Source organism: Danaus plexippus, chromosome 25 (genome assembly GCF_018135715.1).
Source record: "Danaus plexippus chromosome 25, MEX_DaPlex, whole genome shotgun sequence".
Lineage (NCBI taxonomy): Eukaryota > Metazoa > Arthropoda > Insecta > Lepidoptera > Nymphalidae > Danaus > Danaus plexippus.
The window spans coordinates 68,921-93,998 of NC_083553.1; the positions used below are offsets into that span (position 1 = coordinate 68,921).

Sequence of the window (25,078 nt, forward strand, 5' to 3'; positions counted from 1 at the left end):
TCAAAAGTCTTATGATTTCATGACATAAATTTTAACTCTATATATTTGATTTCTTTTAGAAAATATTCCAACAAAACAAATACAAACTCGTCATTGAAAATATTTGTATTAAAAATAATGTAAATATATTGGAAGAAAATATATAAATATTCCTATAATTTAAATAATATGCAGCTCAATGTCACGACGAGAAGCTAAAGACGTGACCACCTCAGGCACTTGAGTTATTTCACGGAGTATTCCTTCATATCTAACATGGTAAATACTCCTGTAGGATTCCGGCATTTCCTTCGTTATAAACGAGATCAGAAACATTAACGCATTAAGGAAAAAGTTCTTTGCTGATTTGAAATTATTCTGATAAATATGATGTTTAATAATTGTAATTAATACTCGTATATAGAATTCTTTGTTTTCAAATTTCATGACTTTAACCCAATTATAAAAGAGCAATTGATATAATTTTCCTCTTTGGCAACACAAAGTGTTCCGACATGATTCATGAGAACATTTAAGACAAGTTACGAACAAAGTTAAACTTTAAGGATCTTCGTTACAACGATTTGGCAAAGTCTCAATGTTCGTGAGACTTCATTATTAAAAGTTATTAGAAAACATGTGCAGTAAATGAAAAGAACCGCCTCAAGCAATTGCTCTCCTTTAAGGCGACTTCATTTTTCTTTAACTTTAAATGAGATGTAAAAAAATACATGGCTATAATATTATAAAAGCTGATATTATGCGACGGTAGTGCGTGATGAGCTTCATAAAAAATATTAAAAATACTGTGTTATAAATGTATTCTAAAAATATTCAAAAAATTCATAACGAAAAAGAATTTGTTAATGTGTCTACGAAGTTTAGTATTCTGTTACCTGTGAAGCTTATAAACACGTAGTATATTTCCACAGTTTCAAGCAAATTGTAGTGATCCGTAATAGTAACACATATTGTTCGTATGAATTATGTTAACTTAGCGACGTCTGTCTCAATAATATCTCCTATTGTGGTCGTCAAGGCGTCTCTCACGAAGATATTGTGGAATATTGTGTCAATCATATCTCTGAAACAAGTGAACGTTCAATCTTTTTTGCAATAAAACCCTCTCCGCCGCCCACTTCGGCTTCTGTTTAGTCCAGCTTATGAACCTATTGCTCCTGTTTCATTTTATATTTAAAATGGTACATCATTTTATTGTTTTTTTATTGTCATGGATTAGTTTATTGTGTTGTATGTAATTTTATATATATATAATATAATATATTTTTTAGTTAGTTAATTAATTTGAATTGTAATGTGTATAATGAAAAAAAAAAACAAGTTAATATATTTTCAGTTTTTTTAATTTAATAAACTTATTGAATGTTTTACATATAATTTTAACTTCTTTGTGATTGGTTCTTCTCTAAACCCTATAAAGATGTCTGATAAGTGTTGTTTATCTTATTTAATAACATCTCAACCGTATCATACATCCAGCTTGACGGAGAGCCAATTTAGTTTATTAGTAAGATAATATTAAACTGAGTCATTAAAACTTAACACTTAGACACTAATCACTGTGTGAGCGTTGTAGGGTTTTTGGTACGCTAACAATTAGACTTTAATTTTTTAATATCAATTAATTTCTAAATTAGTTTCTACTGGCTATGAACAAAAGGATATCGCATTTTAAGTCAGCACACACTCAAATCACAAAATAATCTCCCAAATATTTTCATCATGTAAGCATTCATATAGAAAATAATATAAACAATATTGACGAAAAACGGTTAGACGACACAATCGAAGTTGGGGGCTTCATCCTTTGTATTATTTTATTATAAATATAATTGTAAATACGAAAATATTAAAAACGAGTAAAAGAACTGTAATTGCGGATAAATGCTTAATGTATTGTAGTTGTGCAATTTTTGCTGCCGTCAAGCGGCAATGAAATAATAATTTCATGAATATTCATGTCACATTTAAGATCTGAGCTCCGAATATTGATGCTTAGGATATTTGTCATAAATAGTATAACGCAGAATAGTAGCTCAGGTCTTATGTATCAAAGCTATTTATTTTAAATACTATCGATGATTCAACATGATTCTGTTTTTTGTTTTTCATTCGGTAAATGCAAATATTTTTAAAATGAAATCTTACGCTGCGTTTTTTTTATGTTATGTTCAGTTGATCATTTCTACAATACAGGCAATATTTACACTGGCTCATAACATGTGAAAATAAATTGAATTTAGTTTGGTGAAAAAATTGTATCCAGCGCTTGATATAAGATGGTCCTACTAAAATACTTGCCCTGCTTTATAAGTCACTTATGAAAAATAAAAAACCAAGGAGCGTTGACCTCACAGAATACAGAATACCATTTTTTCCCATGATTTTTATATTAGAACTAAACACTCAATAAACTGTGTGAGAAGCAGAAAACTTTGTTACTGCTTGTCTAAATTGTAATTCATTAATATTCAAGTTATTTTTATCACTTTTCTAAGGGAATGTCACCGCGTGTGTTTGGCGTAGACATATAAATATATAAATGTCAATAAGAGTTTTTAAACGTTATTATATTTTTAATCTTAACTATTCAGAAGCAACAAAAATGTTACTTTATGAAGTTACTTTAACTTAATTATTTCTATGAAATTCAACAATAATCCCCGTCATAAATATAAAACTACTTACTTTCACTACAAAAATTTTATAAACTATTGTTATCTAAATGTCTTGGCGTATTAGGTCATGCTGTTTTAAATTATAGTGCTGGACGTTTTCTTTTAAAATTAACTTTAATTTAACTTGAACTACGAGTACTTCAATCCTTATTAGTTTTTCGTTAGCAAAACAACATAACTGGGACAAATATTACGTTATCTCGAATAATTTCAGATAATCCTCCACGTTTGTAGAATAAAGTTTCGAGACGTTGTATTACGAATAAGAACGAAAGAGCAATAAAATGGTTCCACAGTTAATTGAATAGTGAAACGCTTCGGTGGCTGCCTACGTGTCTTTGTTAGTCAAGTCTCGAGAGGATTCAGTTTATTTGAGAGCTATGTGATTGTAGTAGGTATTACCATAACTTTCTCTATATGTTTGTCAACTATCCTTTGCATTTTGATACATTTTTCTCAAGTCGTAGGTGGAAGTGGGTGTTACTGTTTGTTTCCTGAAGCTTGTCAATACATATGTATTTTTTTTTCATCTGATAGTATTACAAATCTAATTATTTTCGCTGATGAAGGTTTTCATCAGCGAAACTGGTATTGGTATCTTCAGGTTTATATTAACATAAACCTTGCATAAGAAATTCCTGTCAGCTTCAGGAGCCAGCAGGATCAAAACAAATTGAGCGTTAATGACTTGCCCATGGTAACATTTAAGTATGTAATCAGTTCATTTACATATTCTGTAAATATCCTGACTTTGAAATAAACAACAATTTATTTAAATATACGTACATACTGATATCACCAGATTATGTCACAAACCGCCTGGATGTATCTTTATCTTTCGTTACAGCGACAACATTCTCACAGTCCTGTTTTATTCTTCTCTGACATATACACTTGTCTTTTCTATCGTTCATAAAACGCACTTTACAAACTAAATAAAGTTAGTCTAAAAGCTTAATTTTTTTTTAATAAATATATTTCTCTTCACGAGAATCGATTATAGACTGAATAAATTAAAGAATACGCCGAGAAACATCGTCTAGATATGTATGAGTTATTTTTTTTCGATTCTAACTGATTTACACAACTTAAAGAGCACAGTTAACTTACACTTACACTTACTTATGCATCGCATCTGCGTTTTTCATTGAATCTCAAAAATCTAATCGCTTACCATTCTATTTCAACAACAGATCACGTGATTGAACTCTGAAACACTTTATACATGTCACGCTATCTGCAATACTGCATACATACATATAATATCACCAAGTGTTTTTGGTAATACTTATACAACAAGTCTAAGCCATTGACACATTGCACTGTTAGTTTCACCCTTTAATTTATGTTTTAGCCGAGTGCTTTGTCACTGAGTTCATCTATCGTAAAGAGATGATAATAAGAAATAAGTTATATACTAAAAACATATCCATCTGTTAATGTGTTTGTTATAGGGTGTAATCGTATAACAAACACATTTGATATGAGATATATTCATAATATTATAGTTATACGTATGTTATATTCTTTGTTTATTTACTTTTACTTTTTAATTAAATCGTTTCGTTTTTGGTAAATTATAATTATTATTTAATTATATACTACAAATAAAAGAAAGAACCAAATAACATTTATATATTGTAAGGAAACGTTTAATATAACACATATTAGTAGCCGTCAATACCTGGTCAGGTTTCTTTCCCTTCGTTACTTTTTTATTAAAACTAAAAAGAAAAAAAAGTACTTATATGTGTTACACATTTTATAATTATAGTGAGTACAACGTTATTACGATTGAAAATACTTATTAAGTATAACATACAAGGAATGAAATATCAATACATAGTTTTTAAAATCACAAATCACTTCGAAGGCAGCCCTAGTAGGTTCTTTTCATATTTGTTTAGGTAGGGAGAGGAGCTTGGACAGTAGAGGTGAGCGTTTAACGCGCGTTAGTTAGGGGCCCCTTAAAACTACACCTGGGTTGCAAGTCCCAGGCACTGTTGAAACTCCTCTCCTCTCCCTGCAACGCGATGGACCCGGCACCCGCACGGTGAATCGATTGAATGCTAAGAGGTTTCGTCACAAAAGGGGAATAATTAGAAAACATATATTAATTAATTATTAAAATATGTAAAAAATTAAGTATAATTAAAGTTTATGGATGATTATCTCAGTAAGTACTAAGTTCTGATTTTTGGTTCCATGAAGACAACATGTATGTGTCATATCGGGAGCAGTTTAATTACGGCAATATGTAAACATGTTCGAGAAACCGACACTTAAATCCCGTGGTATCTGGGGATCGAAAGGGATTTGATTCCGTCCTTGAAATACTTTAGATATTATCGAAGGTCGTACATATTAAAAACTACCTTGAACACACAAAGTGTAACCGAGTCCTAGCTGATTATTTACACTGACAGAAGATTACTATTGATTCCGAGTCTCCTAGTATAGTTTGCTTTCTTCGACAACAGCCAAGTTGACATAATTATCCTAATCATTTAGGCTCTCGCCGTCATGGTATTGATACAAATAACTTCTGAAGAAAAAAATCACAACTTTAGAAAGAAGAGCCTTTTGTGTTCAGGCGACTGTCTTCATATCAATATGACTGTAGAATTTTTAACATCTGAAGTTTGAGACTACCTTCATACAAAGAATAATATTAAGGAATTTTTGATTATTGTATGTTGTTAATGCGATATATTATAAAATTATTAAACATAACTCGTTCAGTATGTCTGTATATTTGATTTATTATTTTACTTAATTAATACTCGGGCCTCGTAAGCCGATCATATTAAAGGGATCATGTATGGATTTAACTTTCGTTGAGATCCCTCGGGCTTGAATATTTGTGTAATAACCTCTCACGGAGATGTCTACAAGGTCGATGGTCGTATGTGAGCGTACTTAGTATTATATTAATGATTTTTTCAGTTGTCGTTATATTTTGTTAAAAGTCATACTAACAACTTCAAATGTCAAAGTACATTATTAGATGAAAGAATAGACTTCAAGGAGCATGTCTGTAATACTGTTCAAGTTTTTTGTTGTCCAACGTCTCACTTACTTCATAGTCCTGTAATAAGAAACGATGTTATGATTTAAGTGTTATTTGCTCCATGATTGGTCTCCAATTTAGAATATTTAAGTCTTTTTTATAATTACACTCTACATTGAACCTTGGATATTATCAATGTTTACTAATTCAGTTCTATTTCATATCCTTTAAATAATCAACAGTCAACATTCTGATTTTCTTTCCGACTACAACTTTATGCTTCTATTATAAAAAGGTAAGACGTTATAAAGTATATAAAGGATCATCCAGGGCTTTTCTCAATCAAAGACATGAAAATATATTGAATTTAATCAGTATCCTTAGTACGCACGATCTTTCTCAAGAAGCTACAGTTTCCATGTTTCTAATTTATGAACTTTCTCACGATATCCTTGTAGGTCTTAGCGATGTCATTAATTGATTGAGATAATGTTTTTATCTCAGAGCTTCGATATGAATGTTTATTTTGCTTGATTTCTCTCAAAAAACTTCATTTATATTCTATTCCCGGATAACCAAATGAATATAATTTTTGTTTTACAAATATTGTTTGTTATTGCACGATTTCGTGACTTCGGAGTGGCGCTCAGAGAAATATATAGTGTTTTAAAACTGTAGATGTGAGAACCAACCGCCAGCGACATCTACGTCTACAGTCTGAGTCATGTGACGTCATGTACAATATACTGTTACGTCACGATCCATACATGCATACATTCTCACAAACTTTCCCATTTATAATATTAGTAGAATGATCAATAAAATATACTTAACACCTTAAAGTCACGGTATATATTTTTAATTTCACTGTATATGGAAATTAAAATTTCTGAGAAGCTATAATAGTTCAGCCGATGCAAAAATTTTGTAATATTTCAAAAATTGCTTTACATCTTAAAATCGTGCAAGTTATTTACATAAAAAATAAAAGAATTTGATTAATTTAGATTTCACTACCCAAACTACATTTTATTTCTTTCTTATGGTAATGTGGTGGAGAGATATCTTTTCGAGATATTCTGAAGGTTTCATTTATAATGAAGCCTCCAGCCTCAGGACAAGCTCTATGGAGTGTGTTGTCTTGTACGATGTTTCTCTTGCTCTAGTCAACTGTTCCAGTCAAAGGCAGCTGATACCAATCTATATTTAATACACGTTCTATACTACAATAAAAACCCTTAAACATTAACAACATTTCCGTATTTCCTTAATATATTTATATATTTTATTTTCTACGATATTGTTGAGGTGATTATTTTCGACGGTGAAGGAAAACATCGTGAGGAAACCTGGTCTTATAATTTCAAATTATAAGATTGAAATCGCCAACCCGTCTTGAGCAAGCGTGGTGATTAATGCTCTAACCTTCTCCATGTGAGAAGAGGCCTTTGCTCAACAGTGGGCTCCGATAGGCTGATGGTGATGTTGATTATTTTCTTAAATAAAAAGGAATATGGAAGTCCGTCACGTGTTCAATAAACGTTCTTGATAAATTCCTATTACTTTCATCAAATTAATGACAAGGATGTTTTCGTGTTACTCATTTTTATAATAATTTAGTAAATAAATTATATATTAAAGTTTCCTGATTTGCGTTTGTAACTGTATGTCATGTCGCCTACTAGCTTGTGTATCTCACGAAAGAATTCCTTTTTAAATGTTTTATAAACAACGTTGTTATTAAGTTTCTCTTTTTGTGATATACAGGTTTATAAGACGAACTTTGTGTTACTAAAGAAAAACAAAATAAAAAGTGTTGAGACTTGGCCTGTTTAACTGTTTATGAGCAAAAAATCAAAAATTAAAATCTTAATGAGATCTAAGATTTTCGCGAGTATTCATTTAAATGAAACTAGTATTATTCGGATTTACTACGCGGATTTTATTATTTAAAAACTACATAATCCCGACGTTTCGGTTACTTTGCAGCAACCGTGATCACGGGCAGACGAGGTGTGAATGTCTGTCAGTTGGTCCTTGTTATTTATCATCTACCGCCATCGATTTCTTAATTTTCTGGCGTACCGCTCTGGATGCCGGCAGAATGCGCTCACGGTGTCTTGAGGTCCTGCGGTGTGGTTTCGGACATGGGATTTTATATTTTTAAGAACGGGGTCCCAGGTGCTTGATAGATTCCAGCCATCTTCTCTATTAAAATTGGGATGTTTTTTAATTTCAATAGCCTCGCGAATTAATCTCGGTATATACTTGTCTTCCCGAGCGAGGATTTGAGGTTTATCAAAACGAATGTAGTGGCCTGGTTTGTCCATTGTGTGTTCACACACTGCTGACTTCGACGCGCGCCTGTTTTTGATGTCTGAGATGTGTTCCTTAACCCTTGTACCGATGCTCCTCTTCGTCTGTCCAATGTATGACAAGCCACAGTCACAGTCGAGTTTGTATACACCCGCTTGTTGTAAAGGAATGTTACTCTTGATTGGTCTCAAGAATTGGCTCACTTTCTTATGTGGTTTGTAAATAGTTTTAATGGAAACCTTCTTCAAGATGTTGCCTATTCTGTCAGTAACTCCCTTCACATATGGTAGTATCGCAGGTTGTCGTTCAACTGTGGGTGGCTTCAGGTGGTTCTTGCGATGCTGGCGAGGCACGGGCAGGTTGTTGATGGTGAGAGCATGTTTTACATGCTGCAGCTCGGCCTCTAGGTGGTCAGCATCACAAAGGTGTTGGGCTCTCTGTAACAAAGATTTGCCAACGGTAGCTAACTGTATATGGGGGGGGAAGGCAGGGTAAAGTCTTGGTGGGAATCACTGTTGGTGAGGACAGTATTACCTACAAAATGCCAAGAAACTATCTGCAGTGTTAGTGGCGGAACACCTTTCTAACGCAGAGCCCTAGCAAGTCCGAGTTACCCACGTCCCCGTCGGCCCTCCTGGGAACTGCTGCAACCGCGCAGACGCGTGACCGCTACCATAGGATGCAGCTGAGCTGAGGGTACAGGGCGAAAGGCGAATATTCTGCGCCTCAAAACAGAACCTACTCACTAGGGAGGAAACCCGTGACAAAACCGAGCACGCTCACTGGCTCTAAGGTGGCAGCCCCACCAGTGAGCTAGGGTATAGTGGGCTAATCACTCGCTTACCTAAATCCAAAAAGATTAGCGAAACGAACACAGTACAAAACCGGACCGATCAAACTACGAAGACATTTGGCATGAAAATACGGACACGAATTGCTTGCTGGAACGTACGAACGCTGAGCGAGGATAGCCGACTAGCTCAAGCAGGAGCAGAAATGCTAAGATACAAGCTGCAGATACTCGGTCTCAGCGAAGTGCGCAGAAACGGATTTGGTGAATTACGACTGTCTGGAGGCCTTACATTTCTTTACTCAGGAAAGGAAGACGAAGAAGGCGTACGTGAGAACGGAGTTGGATTCCTCCTTTCTGACACCGCGAAGAAGAGCCTCCTGGACTGGAAACCTATCTCAGAGCGAATCATCACAGCTCGGTTTAACAGTAGGGCCCGCAAGATAACCGTCGTTCAGTGTTACGCGCCTACAAACTTGGCGTCAGAGGAGGACAAGGACGATTTCTATAGTGCACTCAATCTGACTATAAAGAACATTCGCAAACAAGACATAGTGATCGTCATGGGGGACCTGAATGCCAAGGTTGGCACGGAAAACGTCGGCTGTCAAAGACACATGGGCACACACGGGCTGGGAGGCCGCAACGATAATGGAGAGAGATTCCTGGAGTTCTGCCAGGACAACGACCTTACCATCGGGGGGACATTATTTATACATGGTGATCACCACAAGTACACTTGGAATTCACCCGATGGAGTCACCAAGAATCAAATCGACCACCTTGCTATCAGCGCCAAATGGCGCTCATCACTGCTTGATGTCCGCAACCGTCGTGGCGCGGATATCGATAGCGATCACCACCTTCTAGTTGCCAAGGTACGACTCAAAGTAGCTGTAGCTCGGCCCACAAACACCACTACCAAGGTTGGGAAACGATTTGAGATCAACAAACTACAGGACCCAGTCGTAGGTGAGGCCTTTAGGGTATCACTACGAAATCGCTTCTCCGCCCTTGAAGCGGACCATTCATCTGTCAACGCGGAGTGGAACTACATCAAAATGGCCTACACAGAGACCAGCTCCGTCGTTCTTGGTTACAAACGCCATAGACGCGAGGACTGGATGTCACAGAGAACTTGGAATCTCATTGAGGAGAGGCGCAAGTCTCACCTTCAAATTCTGGCAACTATCGATGAGGCAGTGCGCGAAGACCTGAGGATGCAATATAGGCGCATACGCAAATCCATATACCGCAGTGCTCGCCACGATCGGCGAGTGTGGGCAGAAAATGTGGCGGATTGCGCCCAACGAGCTGCCAACTCCGGTAATCTCAGGGAGATGTACAAGGCGACGAGGATCTTGACCGGAAAACGGGCCTTAAAGAAGAAGCCCCTGAAGGACAAAAGGGGTGAACTGATTGCTACATCGGAGGGACAGCTCCAACGGTGGCGTGAACATTTTGAGGAAATTTTCCAAGTCTCAAATAGCCCCGTAACACCAACCACAGCTGCCAACCTGCCCGCTGTAAGCCTCGATATCGACGAGTCTCCCCCCACTGAAGAGGAAGTAGTGAAAGCCATCCAGTCGCTTAAGAACGGTAAAGCTCCTGGATACGACCTCATCACGGCGGAAATGTTAAAAGCAGATATACCTACCGCTGCGAACGCGCTAACACCTCTTCTGCGGAACATTTGGTCAGCCGAGGAGTTACCGGATGACTGGACTAAAGGGCTTCTCATCACTGTGCCAAAGAAGGGAGATCTCAGTGAATGCGCCAACTGGAGAGGGATTACCTTGCTTTCTACTCCGTCTAAAGTGCTGTGCAAGATTATCCTAGACAGACTATCGAGGGCCATTGAACCTCTTCTTCGCAGAGAACAGGCTGGATTCCGACCCAACAGATCGTGCACCGACCAGATTATTACCTTACGCATAATCCTCGAACAAGCATCAGAATGGCAGAGGGAAATGTATTTGACCTTTGTGGATTTCGAAAAAGCTTTCGACACGCTGAGATGGACAGGTATCTGGGAACGTTTACGTGAAGTTGGAGTCCCCGACAAAATAATCAACCTGATAAAAGCCCTCTACAGGAAATATTCCTGTAAAGTAATTCACAACGGTCTTTTGTCGGAGGACATACCAGTCAATGCAGGTGTTCGCCAGGGGTGTCTCCTTTCTCCTATTCTCTTCCTTGTCGTTCTGGATGGTATCATGCAGAAAGTGACGAAAAGCAAGCGCCGCGGCATAGAATGGGGACTGTCCAGCACTTTGGAAGATTTGGACTATGCCGATGACCTATGCCTGCTGAGCCATACACACGCCAACATGCAAACCAAACTGGACGACCTACGACGTGAAGCATTAGAGATGGGGCTAAAAATAAACACGCGTAAGACCCAGGAGATGAGGTGCGGAGCAACAACCTCTCTGCCGTTGCTCATTGGCACAGAGGCTATAGAAAAAATCCACAAATACACCTACCTAGGAAGCATAGTATCGGAGAGTGGAGGTGCCGAAGAGGACATCGCTTCGAGAATCGCCAAATCAAGAGCAGCCTTCGCGCAACTCCGTCCTGTATGGCAGTCGCGGAAACTAACCAGGAGAGTTAAACTCAAAATATTCCGGTCCAACGTCAAATCCGTGCTGTTATACGGATGTGAGACGTGGAAGGTTACTAAGGACATCTCGCATCGGCTTCAGGTCTTCGTCAATTGGTGTCTTCGCCGTATTCTCGGTATTTACTGGCCCGAGAAAATTTCCAACGTTAATCTCTGGGAACGCTGCGGTGAGACACCGATTGACCTGCAAATCAAACGTCGCAAGTGGAAGTGGATCGGCCACGCGCTCCGAAGGGATCCGGAACACATACCGAGACAAGCCTTAGACTGGACTCCTGAAGGAAAGCGGAAACGTGGTCGCCCTAAGCAGACCTGGCGGCGGACGATCATTGCAGAGGTCAAAAACATCGGCAAGACTTGGAGCGACATAAAAGGCGAAGCTCAAGATCGAACGAGATGGCGACGTACTGTGGATGCCCTCTGCCCCATCTAGGGGACATAGGACCAAGGAAGAAGAAGAAGAAGGAAGAAGCTAACTGTATAGGGTGGTGGTGCGAGGTACCGTTGAGGTACCTGTCCGTGTGTGTGGGTTTCCTAGAAACAGTATGTCCCAAAGTATTGTCAGGATTCCTAACAACAAGTATATCAAGGAAAGCTAAAGAATTATTTGCCTCCAATTCTATAGTAAACTGAATCTTACTATTGATAGAATTAAGATGGTTCAGAAAAGCAGATGTTTTATTTTTATTTAATATTGTGAAGGTGTCATCTACATACCGTTTATATATTAAAGGTCTTATAGGAGGAGAGCAAAGGGCTCGTACCTCGAAGTCTTCCATGAATATGTCAGCGACAACGGGGGAAACCGGCGAACCCATTGCAATTCCATCTACTTGTATGTAGAATTCATCCTTCCACATGAGGTAGCCAGATGTTAGGCAATGTTTTAATAGTTCTATAGGCATATTGTTATCCTTTAACTTACCTCTTACAATCTCAATGCAGTCAAGAACAGAAGAACTTTTTTATAAATAGAATTATCTGAAAGTATTTCGATTATTTTATTATCATAATCACTCATGCACACTGCATTGAGATTGTAAGAGGTAAGTTAAAGGATAACAATATGCCTATAGAATATGCAGAACTATTAATACATTGCCTAACATCTGGCTACCTCATGTGGAAGGATGAATTCTACATACAAGTAGATGGAGTTGCAATGGGTTCGCCGGTTTCCCCCGTTGTCGCTGACATATTCATGGAAGACTTCGAGGTACGAGCCCTTTGCTCTCCTCCTATAAGACCTTTAATATATAAACGGTATGTAGATGACACCTTCACAATATTAAATAAAAATAAAACATCTGCTTTTCTGAACCATCTTAATTCTATCAATAGTAAGATTCAGTTTACTATAGAATTGGAGGCAAATAATTCTTTAGCTTTCCTTGATATACTTGTTGTTAGGAATCCTGACAATACTTTGGGACATACTGTTTCTAGGAAACCCACACACACGGACAGGTACCTCAACGGTACCTCGCACCACCACCCTATACAGTTAGCTACCGTTGGCAAATCTTTGTTACAGAGAGCCCAACACCTTTGTGATGCTGACCACCTAGAGGCCGAGCTGCAGCATGTAAAACATGCTCTCACCATCAACAACCTGCCCGTGCCTCGCCAGCATCGCAAGAACCACCTGAAGCCACCCACAGTTGACCGACAACCTGCGATACTACCATATGTGAAGGGAGTTACTGACAGAATAGGCAACATCTTGAAGAAGGTTTCCATTAAAACTATTTACAAACCACATAAGAAAGTGAGCCAATTCTTGAGACCAATCAAGAGTAACATTCCTTTACAACAAGCGGGTGTATACAAACTCGACTGTGACTGTGGCTTGTCATACATTGGACAGACGAAGAGGAGCATCGGTACAAGGGTTAAGGAACACATCTCAGACATCAAAAACAGGCGCGCGTCGAAGTCAGCAGTGTGTGAACACACAATGGACAAACCAGGCCACTACATTCGTTTTGATAAACCTCAAATCCTCGCTCGGGAAGACAAGTATATACCGAGATTAATTCGCGAGGCTATTGAAATTAAAAAACATCCCAATTTTAATAGAGAAGATGGCTGGAATCTATCAAACACCTGGGACCCCGTTCTTAAAAATATAAAATCCCATGTCCGAAACCACACCGCAGGACCTCAAGACACCGTGAGCGCATTCTGCCGGCATCCAGAGCGGTACGCCAGAAAATTAAGAAATCGATGGCGGTAGATGATAAATAACAAGGACCAACTGACAGACATTCACACCTCGTCTGCCCGTGATCACGGTTGCTGCAAAGTAACCGAAACGTCGGGATTATGTAGTTTTTAAATAATAAAATCCGCGTAGTAAATCCGAATAATACTAGTTTCATTTAAGAAAACTAAAATTATAAAAACAAAAATTATAGAAATCTTCGTAAGATTTTTATAATTTTTATTCTTGTCAAGGTGGTGGAGCCTATGTCGCTGTGGTCAAGTAACTACAGTCCGAAACCGGGCTGGCTCGACCGGGAAAGTAGCCTTTAATTGGAGCGTCTCGTCCAATGAGTGAGAAAGCCAGTTGCCCTTTCTTTTTACCCACCCTTTTCTCTCCCTCTTTCACAATCAAGGTCGGCAATGCATCCGCAACATCCATTATGTTACAGATGTCCCTAGGCGACGTTGTCTACCTTCCATCGGGTAGGCCGTCTGCTCATTCATAGCCTTTAAAATAAATAAAGAAAAAAATTCGTAAGACTATAGTATTCTAAACACGAGCGCTAAAAACTCTATTAGTAGGGCGACAGGAACGTGATGTCCCCAATCCTGTGGTTGCTTGTAATATTGACAATTGAGACATATTTGTAACAAGCTATCTCATCAGATGTAATAAAAAGGTTAAATCAATACGCACGTTTCTTTCTAACTCAATAGTATATAACCATTTAATGACAATATAACATTAGTTATTACCCCCTTTTATGAAACTTTAGTTCTTAAAGACTTATGGTAATAGGAGCGTAGTATAAAGAATAACCTACACAAATAAATAACCGTCTGAGAAATAGTTTGAACAACAACAACGACAACTTGTACAGTACATATTACATGTAGTATTATGATTTTGAAAAACTTACTAAAGAAAGAAAGATATAGACATTTTATAATAAATGGATTCTATGATTCTGGTGACGTCACTTATATACTATGACTGACGATATCTGTTACTGAAATTAACTGTCTCAATTACAAAACTCTGATAGCAAAATAAAAGAACTTGAACAATTTATTCATGATATTTCTTGAACAGCCAGAGGTTCCAGGCGAATATCCGGAATTTATAGTCTTTAAATGTAGTCAAAAAGGAAAACTAGTATGTAACTGGAATTAGATATATTTATTTATTATTATGATTATAATTTTGTTTAATAAATGTACTTCTTTTGACAATAGTGAAAATACGAACAGAGCTCTATATTTCCTTCATATATAATTCTTTGACGAACATACCCTCACTACGATCCCTGGAGATTTAAATATTGAAAGGGATCGTTTGATTTGATCTGACCCCGGAATTACTTTTCAGAGGTCAGTTATTGACATATGCTAAAAATCTAAGGAATACAGTCTAAATATTCTTGAAAAATTTTATACACAACATGTAGCCGATACGATGTAATCAAATGATTTATTAGTTTTATATTATGCAGTGAACTGGCCTGACGCGTGCCTGTAGTCGTTTGTTTAAGTCTTTAGCAGTCACTATACATTTAGTATTACTTAACTCTCAGTTACCTATTTCTTTTATGTACATATAAAACGCTTCTTCGACACCTATATAACCAGTGACACAAAACATTCGACACAAACTGTCACTCCTTTATAAAGTCAATGCTTTACCAACACTCCATTATAATAATTAATCAATTGTCCTACATTAGTAGTCGGTGTACGATATAAGTTGAATGAAAGTTAACATTAAAAAGGGCTCTATAATATAATAAGAAATTACATTTGTTGGAGATTTTATATTTTAACACGCACTAATATAGATTTTAGTGAACAGTAGAATAAATCACAATAAAGTTCAAGTAAATCTTGACGTTTTATTAAACGCTTATCTATTGTCACTAATATTGTGATTCTGAACACAAATATTGTTATATTCAATAATGTTAAATAGTTGTTAATAAGCCAAGGTTCCTGTAAAGTACGATACAACTTTCATATTCTCTCCACACAATATTGTTACTGGCGCAATGTCTATGAAAGCGGATTCCAATAGCGCTAACCTTCATAAAGTTGAAGAAAATCACCAGAGAAAATATTATAATAGTGTACGGACGCTGACTCGAAAATGATCAAAGATATAAAACATTCAGGCTGCATGTTATTCTTTATATAATATTATATAAAAACGAATGTATTTATTAATAAGTTGGTGAGAAATTATTAACATCTCGGTGGCTTTATATGTACACACATATGGAAATACTGATTTGATAGGAGAATGTAAAATATAAATTAAGATCCGTTTTATGAAAATGAATTTGAATAATAAGATAACAATTTAATTCAAATGTGAGACTTCCTTAGATTAATGGTTTTATTAATTTTATCAATAGTTTAAATGTTCTAAATAAGAGGAGTGAAATTCTCACTACAAATAAACGCAAGTCTAAGGTCAAATCAGGAATGGAAACTCTTGATAGTAATTGTTGTCAGGTCGTTTGACAACGTCCGTTATCAGATAACTGATAACTGTTGCTTGTTCGAAAACTATTACCTTTTTAATATTAATTTATTGATTTAAGAATGAATCTTGCAATATATCTGCCAGCCCAACTCTACCTTTTTTATTACTTCTTTACCTTTTAATATCCGCCAATACACATAGTTTAACAGCAGACACTGAAAGCCACATTAGACACATTTTATAATCCGAATTCTTTTACTCCAATGTCCTGTTTTAATTAACTTGATGGCATTATTCACTTACAGTTTACAAAATATCTCAAGTAACAACGGTCTCTCGTTCCTGTCGCTACATCAAACGGCTCCGGATTTGTTATTCTGACTAATTACTAAGAACATAACAATTCTTTTATGATAACATAATCCAACTGATATTATAAATCGACAGATTATGTGGATGGATGGATATTCTTTGATATTTTACGTTACATGCACGGATTTTGATGAAACTGTTTTCAGTAATGTAAGTTACATAAATAGTTTTATTTATCCCTTTATTACGAGTAGTCCGGACGAACACACATCACAACATTTACTTATTTACATATGTAATTAATTCAATATTAAAAACGAATTTATTTCTGAGACATAGACTATAGACGTTGAAGATGGTTGGTTTACATATACGATATTAAGTGAACATTAATAAATCCTCTTTTATCAATACAGAAGACAATATTCCAAAAGTTATAGTCACAGAACATTCATCTGGTCTTATTACAAACAAATCAAAATAAAGAATTAAAACATTTTTTGTATGTGTGGGTATAAAGAAAAACCTGAATAAATGTTCAATTAATTGATAGAATCGAATAAAATAAGATAAATCAGGTAATATAAATCAGCATCTGTGTCCAAAGCTGCCCAATGCAATCATCTGTTTAGCTCGTTCTATGAGTAATTAATAATAGTCACCTTAACCTGTAAACTTATCACTATTAGTGACAATTAAACTATAACAGCTTTTAAAGTCTTGCGTGTGTTTAAAATATATAGAATATAAATGTATATTATGTGGATAAAATTTCTTCACAAATGTATTACCCAATACGGTATAACATTTAACTAACATTCTTCCTATTGTAAAGAACTCCTTAACAAAGATCCTGATGATATTATAATGTAAATAATAATAATTTATAACTCCAAGTTAATATTTAGTATAACGGAGAACTTAAATCGAAATTCCAGTTTCAATACTTAAAATAATTTTAATATAGAAAAGACCTTCAAGTTGTTGCTGTTTTAAACGAGTTATAAAAATATATACAGTAATAGATGTATTTATTGTTGACGAATAATTGATTCTGCGGTTTCGTAACTCATTCGACATAACGGAACGGTCGTAGGAACAGTCTGTGGTCTAAGCTTCCATCTAGCAATAATTATTTTTCTGAACAACAATTTAGATACTTTTCCGGAAAAAATCGTTTTGCACCTTTTTTATTTTCAGTATATTTGCAAAAAATAAACTAGAGTACAGAATATACAAAAATAAAAAATAAAAATTGAAAAAGGGTTTTACCTGTTGATTGTGATAAGTTTCAAAGAGTACTGGAACTAAGAATTTGTTATAGTCTTCAGACTACAGTCTACACTATCTACACTACACATCTAGTCTACACTATCGACACCAAAAGGTCTTGACAGAAGGACGGATAGCGAAGGGAACTAACTATTCCACAGTGGATGCATTCTTATACACTGAAATACGGTGTACGAAAATGAAGATTATAAATTAAAAGTAAAAAACATATTTAGAATAACAAACCTTCACTTGAATGAGTAAAGATAAGAATAATGAATTTTTACTTTGGAACTTTTTCCATTTCCTTATGATGAAATAATCAAATTTTTACGTAACAAGTAAGAATACAAACTTTTTCAATTAATCACATTAATTCATTCAATACACTTGTTTTTTTATTAAGTTAAAGAAAAGAAGACTTCAACAAAACAATGAGACAATTCAAAAAACTTGCAGTATATAAAAAATAAGGCAAATTTTTTATCGGTTTCCAAAATAATTGATTTATAAAAAAAATAAAACAAGATTTTAATTTAAATGAAACTAGTATTATTCGGATTTACTACGCGGATTTTATTATTTAAAAACTACATAATCCCGACGTTTCGGTTACTTTGCAGCAACCGTGATCACGGGCAGACGAGGTGTGAATGTCTGTCAGTTGGTCCTTGTTATTTATCATCTACCGCCATCGATTTCTTAATTTTCTGGCGTACCGCTCTGGATGCCGGCAGAATGCGCTCACGGTGTCTTGAGGTCCTGCGGTGTGGTTACGGACATGGGATTTTATATTTTTTAGAATGGGGTTCCAGGTGTTTCATAGATTCCAGCCATCTTCTCTATTGAAATTGGGATGTTTTTTAATTTCAATTGCCTCGCGAATTAATCTCGGTATATACTTGTCTTCCCGAGCGAGGATTTGAGGTTTATCAAACCGAATGTAGTGGGCCTGGTTTATCCATTGTGTGTTCACACACTGCTGACTTCGACGCGCGCCTATTTTTGATGTCTGAGATGTGTTCTTTAACCCTTGTACTGATGCTCCTCTTCGTCTGTCCAATGTATGACAAGCCACAGTCACAATCGAGTTTGTATACACCCGCTTGTTGCAAAGGAATGTTACTCTTGATTGGTCTCAAGAATTGGCTCACTTTCTTATGTGGTTTGTAAATAATTTTAATGGAAACCTTCTTCAAAATGTTGTCTATTCTGTCAGTAACTCCCTTCACATATGGTAGTAACGCAGGTTGTCGTTCAACTGTGGGTGGCTTCAGGTGGTTCTTGCGATGCTGGCGAAGCACGGGCAGGTTGTTGATGGTGAGAGCATGTTTTACATGCTGCAGCTCGGCCTCTAGGTGGTCAGCATCACAAAGGTGTTGGGCTCTCTGTAACAAAGATTTACTTTGTGTAAACGTAACTCAGTTTCTTATAAATTCTTACAAACATAAACTTATAAATACCAAACTCATTTTTTCTTCGTATTAAGGTTTCCTTCAGATGTTGGTACGTGATCTCATCTCGAGTTCATTTTCCAAGGAAAATAAAGAAATTGTTTCTTTGATTACAAATAACATATTTTAATCCAAACATTGGGAGCTTTATAAACATTTCAATTAACTTTGTTACGTCGGAACATGTGAAAGAATAATTGGTTATTAATTCGAATATTATTTGAAAGACTTAATTAGAAAATATTATTTTATTGTCTTATGAAAATGTTGGTTAGATCTCAACATGATACTGATTGTAATTCATTTTTGTTTCAGGTAATCGTGGACTAGTTTTGGAAGACATAAGATAATTGTAAATTTATTTACAATGAAATTGTATTTTAGATTAAAATGAAATCACAAGTAAGAATGTCAGTGATTTGATATACAATGATAGTTGAGAGTTTTAAATGAACCAAGTGAATATGATCACTATACTCCGTGTTTGATCGTCGGGTGTGAGGTGGACGAGATGCAGACCAACGTTCAGATCGACACGAAGGCGCTGCGGCACTCACCGGAACACGGGCAGCAGAAGGGGAACTACAGAGTCACAGCAGAGGTAAGAGGCAGCAGTTACATTAACACGATCAATAATTACCAACAAGTAACTTATCTAGATTCTTTCAATGTGGTAGCAAAAAAGATATCAAAAATTTATGAAATTTACCTCTTAGAAATATTTGAAAAGATGAAATATTTTTTCATACAGTTAAAAGATGCATATTTTTAATTTATACTTTGGTACAGAAATCTCTAAAGATAAAAGATTCTCTATAAAAGTTAAAAGATACTCTAAAATAAGATATTAGAGCATCTTTTCCTAAATCCGTACTTTTATTAATTTTGGATTACCGTTTTTGAAATGAGCATATCGGTTTGAATAAATAAACGCAGTCAGGTTTAAAGAACAAACACGATCAAGCGTTAAATCCTACGTTACTAAATATTTTAAATTTTTAAGAAAATATGAAAGAAGAAAAAATACAACAAGATTATTGTTATTAAAGTTCGTTACCTTTTAAGAAAAATATATCGAAAACGAAAAAAGTAGAGAAAATAATACCATGACTGAACTTTATATACTGGATGATATACTTATACGAACATTAAGTAAATTCAAAAACACTTTTTTCCAGCAATATTATTTTGAAACGATAAAAAGCCCGTAAAAAGTTATTCGCCACAAAGAGCGCTGTAAAACTTTATACCGTTAAGTAATGACATCAAAAGTTACTTCTTACGTGTTCTGGTTTTTATTAAATTCACTCTTACTTTATGTCTCGAAGACAATTGTTATTCTAACAATGTTCTAGTAAGACCTTCGATGAGGCCATCTTATATAGATATATCATATACATATATCAAGATATAAAATACAGTTTTACCACAAGGTAATTAATAAATTATTTAGAAACAAACATAAAAAGAAAATAACAGCTATAATTTAAGTTTGCTTTAGATTATTTATTAATATCCTATATTTAATCACATAGATAGTAAATAAATGAAATTTGTTTACCAGCTTTTTTTAAGTAATTATAGTTAATTCAGTGTCCAACTTAAAATATTTAGCAAGTTCATCAAATAAGTTACATCGCCCTCTCTTTTCATTATATAAAATCCTATGAAATAGTTTGAAGAGGTTTCTAGTAGAAGTTGCATGAATATACTTACCCAGAAAGTTCTAGGGTTCAGCCACAGATGGCGTTATTCACAATATAGATAGTAAAAGTAGTAAATGTTTACACTTAAAAATTTCGATTATTTAACTGAAGTCAGTTTATTATATTATTTATATATCCTATATATGTTTTTACACTTGTACAATGGCGAGTTTTCTTCTTAACTAAATAACAACAATCGATTATTACATTGTACATCAATGTTCCACGTGCAATCTTATTCAGTGCTTTAATAACAAATGTAAATTAACATGAAGGTAGATTAGTTTTTTTCTTAAATATTTTGACTAACGCAAGACTAATTTTAATGTATGTACTTTATACCAACTGCGTTGAATGACGTATCACGTGACCTTTTCTTATCAGCGACCTTTCTCTTTTTGAGTAGGTTTTTGTTTAACAAAACAGGAGAACTACTCGTATTTGTTTCTGTATGATGGTCCGATCTTAATGTGTTTTGTCCGAGGTCAGCTATGACAGGGGTCGAAGGTTGTACAGTGCCTTCCGTTGCCTGCTACTACGGTACTCTGGTATGAATGGATTGAAAATTAGTTCAATTAAGATTGAATTTATTAAAATATGTTCTAAATTCTCTTCGATAAGCTGTTTTGTTCTAGATTCAAATTTACCGCTACTGTTCAGGGATTTCAGACATCCAAAATCCGAATATTATGTATGTAAGAATATCTATCTTTTTTCATCCTAAATAGCAGACGGCCTACCTGATGGAGGTAGTTACCGTTGCCCATGGACATCTGCAACATAGTTCTCTAACTCACGCCGATATTCTGTGAGAGGGTGGTACGTCCCCGGTTGAGCCAGCCCATATTTGAGTTATAATCATATGACCATATCTAGGCTTTACCACCACGAAACATCTACAGAAAAATCTGTGTCCTCTGAAAGTTCAGACACTTTGATATGTATTACCGAGTGAATTGTTCTGTGCTTGGTTCCTCAATTAGTATCTTGCACTTTCACACTTTTGTTCTGAAGATAGAGGTGCTGTTATTATTTTCTAAGTATTAATAGTTGCTTCTTTTATTTTTTATGTTTTTTTTTATGAAAACAAATTGTCCTTTTAGCTCATTATTATTAAAATATAGTTATTTAATAAAGTATTGTAGATCAAGTTCATATGTGTTGATGTAAAAAAGTCATCTCCAATGTAACATTTATCTTGATGTAGGAATTTAGTGAAAACAATACAAATTTGATGATACCCAACTAACGCACATAGATGACTACTCTTTTTGTGGACCTAAACAAACTTTGTTGGAAGAACCACGACTACCATCCTGTCAGCTTACGTGATCACCTATAACTGCTCATTTCCTGCTCAATATCTGCCACGACGGCTCATATTGTTTTCATCTATTAGGCTTGTTGGTCGTCAAAGCCAAACATATATTATCACGTAGAATTAAAATCTTTCTCCTTATTAATCGTAATAGGGTCTAAGATTTTCACGAGTATTCATTTAAATGAAACTAATATTTTTGGATTACTACGCGTTATTTTATTATTTTTAAAAACTACATACTCCTAACGTTTCGGTTCCTTTGCAGCTAACGTAACGTGGCAGAGGAGATGAGAATCTAATCATTTCGTTTCTAATTATAACAATTTTACTTTATTTTACTTAATTTCACTCAATATAGTACAGAACAACTAGCCTGATCAATTAGTGAAGCCTAAGTAACTCTGACTGACCTTTTAACGTCATACACAACCGGCTGATAACTAAGTCTAGAGTAAGTTAAGTTACCAGACGATAGGTGAAAAAACATTACCTTCTTAATATTTATGTTAGAATTAAATAGCTATGGTTTTCGATTTATGTAAAACCTTTTAATCTGCTTGGTGCCAATAGATGCACTCAACAGTCACTTAAAAACTTTAATTAAAATATAAATATGAATGTCTGTTTTGTAACATTGTTTTCTATAATTTGTGCTGAATATTTTACTTTCATCAAAAATTATTTGTCATAGAACATCACTTTAAGAAGAGAAGATTATAAATTCTCATTTATTGCCACTTTTCCGTGAACAAGCCTTGATCTAGAATGTTTGAAGTAAAAATGACATACAACATGAAAGAAACTCACACGGCTTCAATATTTATTGTCGTGTCGCAGCTTCCCTCGAGACAAGTTACGATCTCTGATAAAAGTAGCAGAAAATGCTAACTGTACGAGAAAATGTATTTCTAGGCTTAGTCATTTGTGTACTTTTATATGGAGCATACATTTTACAGCTAAAAAGTGTTATTGATTGATTTCTTTACATTTTATCAAATACTGTTTGGTTTTAATATTCATTCTTACGTTTATATTTTTTGGCTCGTTATAAACACTTGGATCCAAATGTATTATAACTATATACATATTTAATATAACTAATTATATTTAATGTCTCTATTTAGACACTTGAAATATTTTATAAAGTTATGGACATCTGCATGAGTCACTAACGTGTTATTTTTTGTAAGACATTTTATCAGTAAATAAATCTAGTCCATTCCTGAACCGGTAACCTTACTCTTGACATGAAATAACGAATCCCTGAGGTCCGCGACGGCGGAATTGAGGTTTCAAATTCAGACGATATATCTTTGTGTTGGATTTGATTACTTAGTATAATATATGATACAAACTTCTGCCATACTTTATTATTGAATACATATTCACTTTTTATTTTTTATATAAAACCTCTTTAAGACCATATCTTAAATAAGAATATATAGTCCTATCTCCTACATGTATTTGTTTATATCATGGCACAACTTTTAATAAAGAATTTGTTTGAACTAACTTAAACTGTAACAAATACCGTCTATTTTCTTTGCAGTCATCGCTAATCCAGCAAAGAATGAGGTATTAATTATAAGCCGATTATATTGTGTGCAAGTCGTTGTCACTGTAAATGTGTTTTGACATAGTTTTATATATATTAGCACTACATTTTTAGCTACTACTTCTAAGACGTCCTTCAATGACCTTTAACTTTTTTTCGTCAAAATAGTAATTTAAAATATTTATTTGTGAGATCAAATGGTTTAACTATATCAAAACATACCGTTTCTAAAAATTCTAATTCTAAATGTCCTTGTAGATGAAGACTTAATTGTCAACCTAATATATATGTATTAGATGTTGATAGTAACTTAGAAAAGTGAGATAAAGAAGAAGCTGATGAATTCACGTTAACTGTATTCACACTATAAGAGGAATGCGTGAGAAAAGTGGATGTGAAGTTTGCGTTCACATTTCGTTCCGCGACACGAAATATACGACAGTTAAATCCGTTTAAAACAACTTTATCTAAACATTTTCCACTTTGGAAAGTGACAGAACATTTATAATGTTTTTTGTAAAGTATGTCCCGGTACTTGTGCTATGAGGATGTTTTTATTATTCTCCTATATTTTATTATGTTACATACTCTATACATCACGATAATTAAGGTTTTTTTTGTTTAAATTAAGTAATTTTTATGGAATGGGCAAAACACTGATTGTGTTAGTTTTTAGGTTAAAAAACAAAATATAAAAATAGACGTAATATAATGAGATCTAAGATTTTCGCTAGTTTTATTCATTTAAATGAAACTAATATTTTTCGGATTTATTTTTGAAAAAAATAAATAAATCACGCGTAGATATAATATTAATCAAATTTTACCCAATTGTCCAGAAGTTTTTGGTTTCAATTTGGTCTAAAAGTTTTTTTCTAACATTTTTTATCTCTATTTGTCTAAAAACATCCCTGATAGGTCTATCTATTGCGTAAAATATTGAATTTTTTTTTTAACGAAAAAAAAAAACAAAACATCCAGCCTCAAACAGGGAACTAAAAATAATAATTTATTTATTTAGCACAAATCAATGTAGTGATTTAAATTATTATATTATTATTTATTATTAAAAATATTCCATAGCATTTCTGTAATAGCTAACTCGCAGCTGCAGTACTCATTACTGACATTTTCATCTGCTTTAATCTCAAGAGCTTTGCTTGTAGAGAATTTCTTTTTAAGGTCAGATCATGTTATCAAACGTTAAGTGCTAATTACCGAGTCGGATGTTTTATAATTGGACTACATTTACATAATGTGATAGTAAAGAATATAAAATAGGAGTTTATTTTGCAGTTACATATTCATTTTAAGAGTTATCGCTTCTAGGTCTCCGATCGTTAAAATTCGATTCCTC

At 34.7% G+C, this 25,078-nt stretch overlaps 1 protein-coding gene across 1 annotated transcript in view; it reads left to right on the forward strand.

Moving 5' to 3' along the window:
- The window catches only part of LOC116775096 (inactive dipeptidyl peptidase 10), a 489,500-nt gene that overhangs the window by 42,741 nt on the left and 421,681 nt on the right, over nt 1–25,078 (forward strand). Inside the window, exon 2 of the mRNA XM_061524606.1 lies at nt 19,455–19,740. Within this exon, the coding sequence (XP_061380590.1) occupies nt 19,651–19,740 (90 nt within the window). The 5' untranslated portion in view covers nt 19,455–19,650. The remainder of the gene's footprint in view (nt 1–19,454; nt 19,741–25,078) is intronic.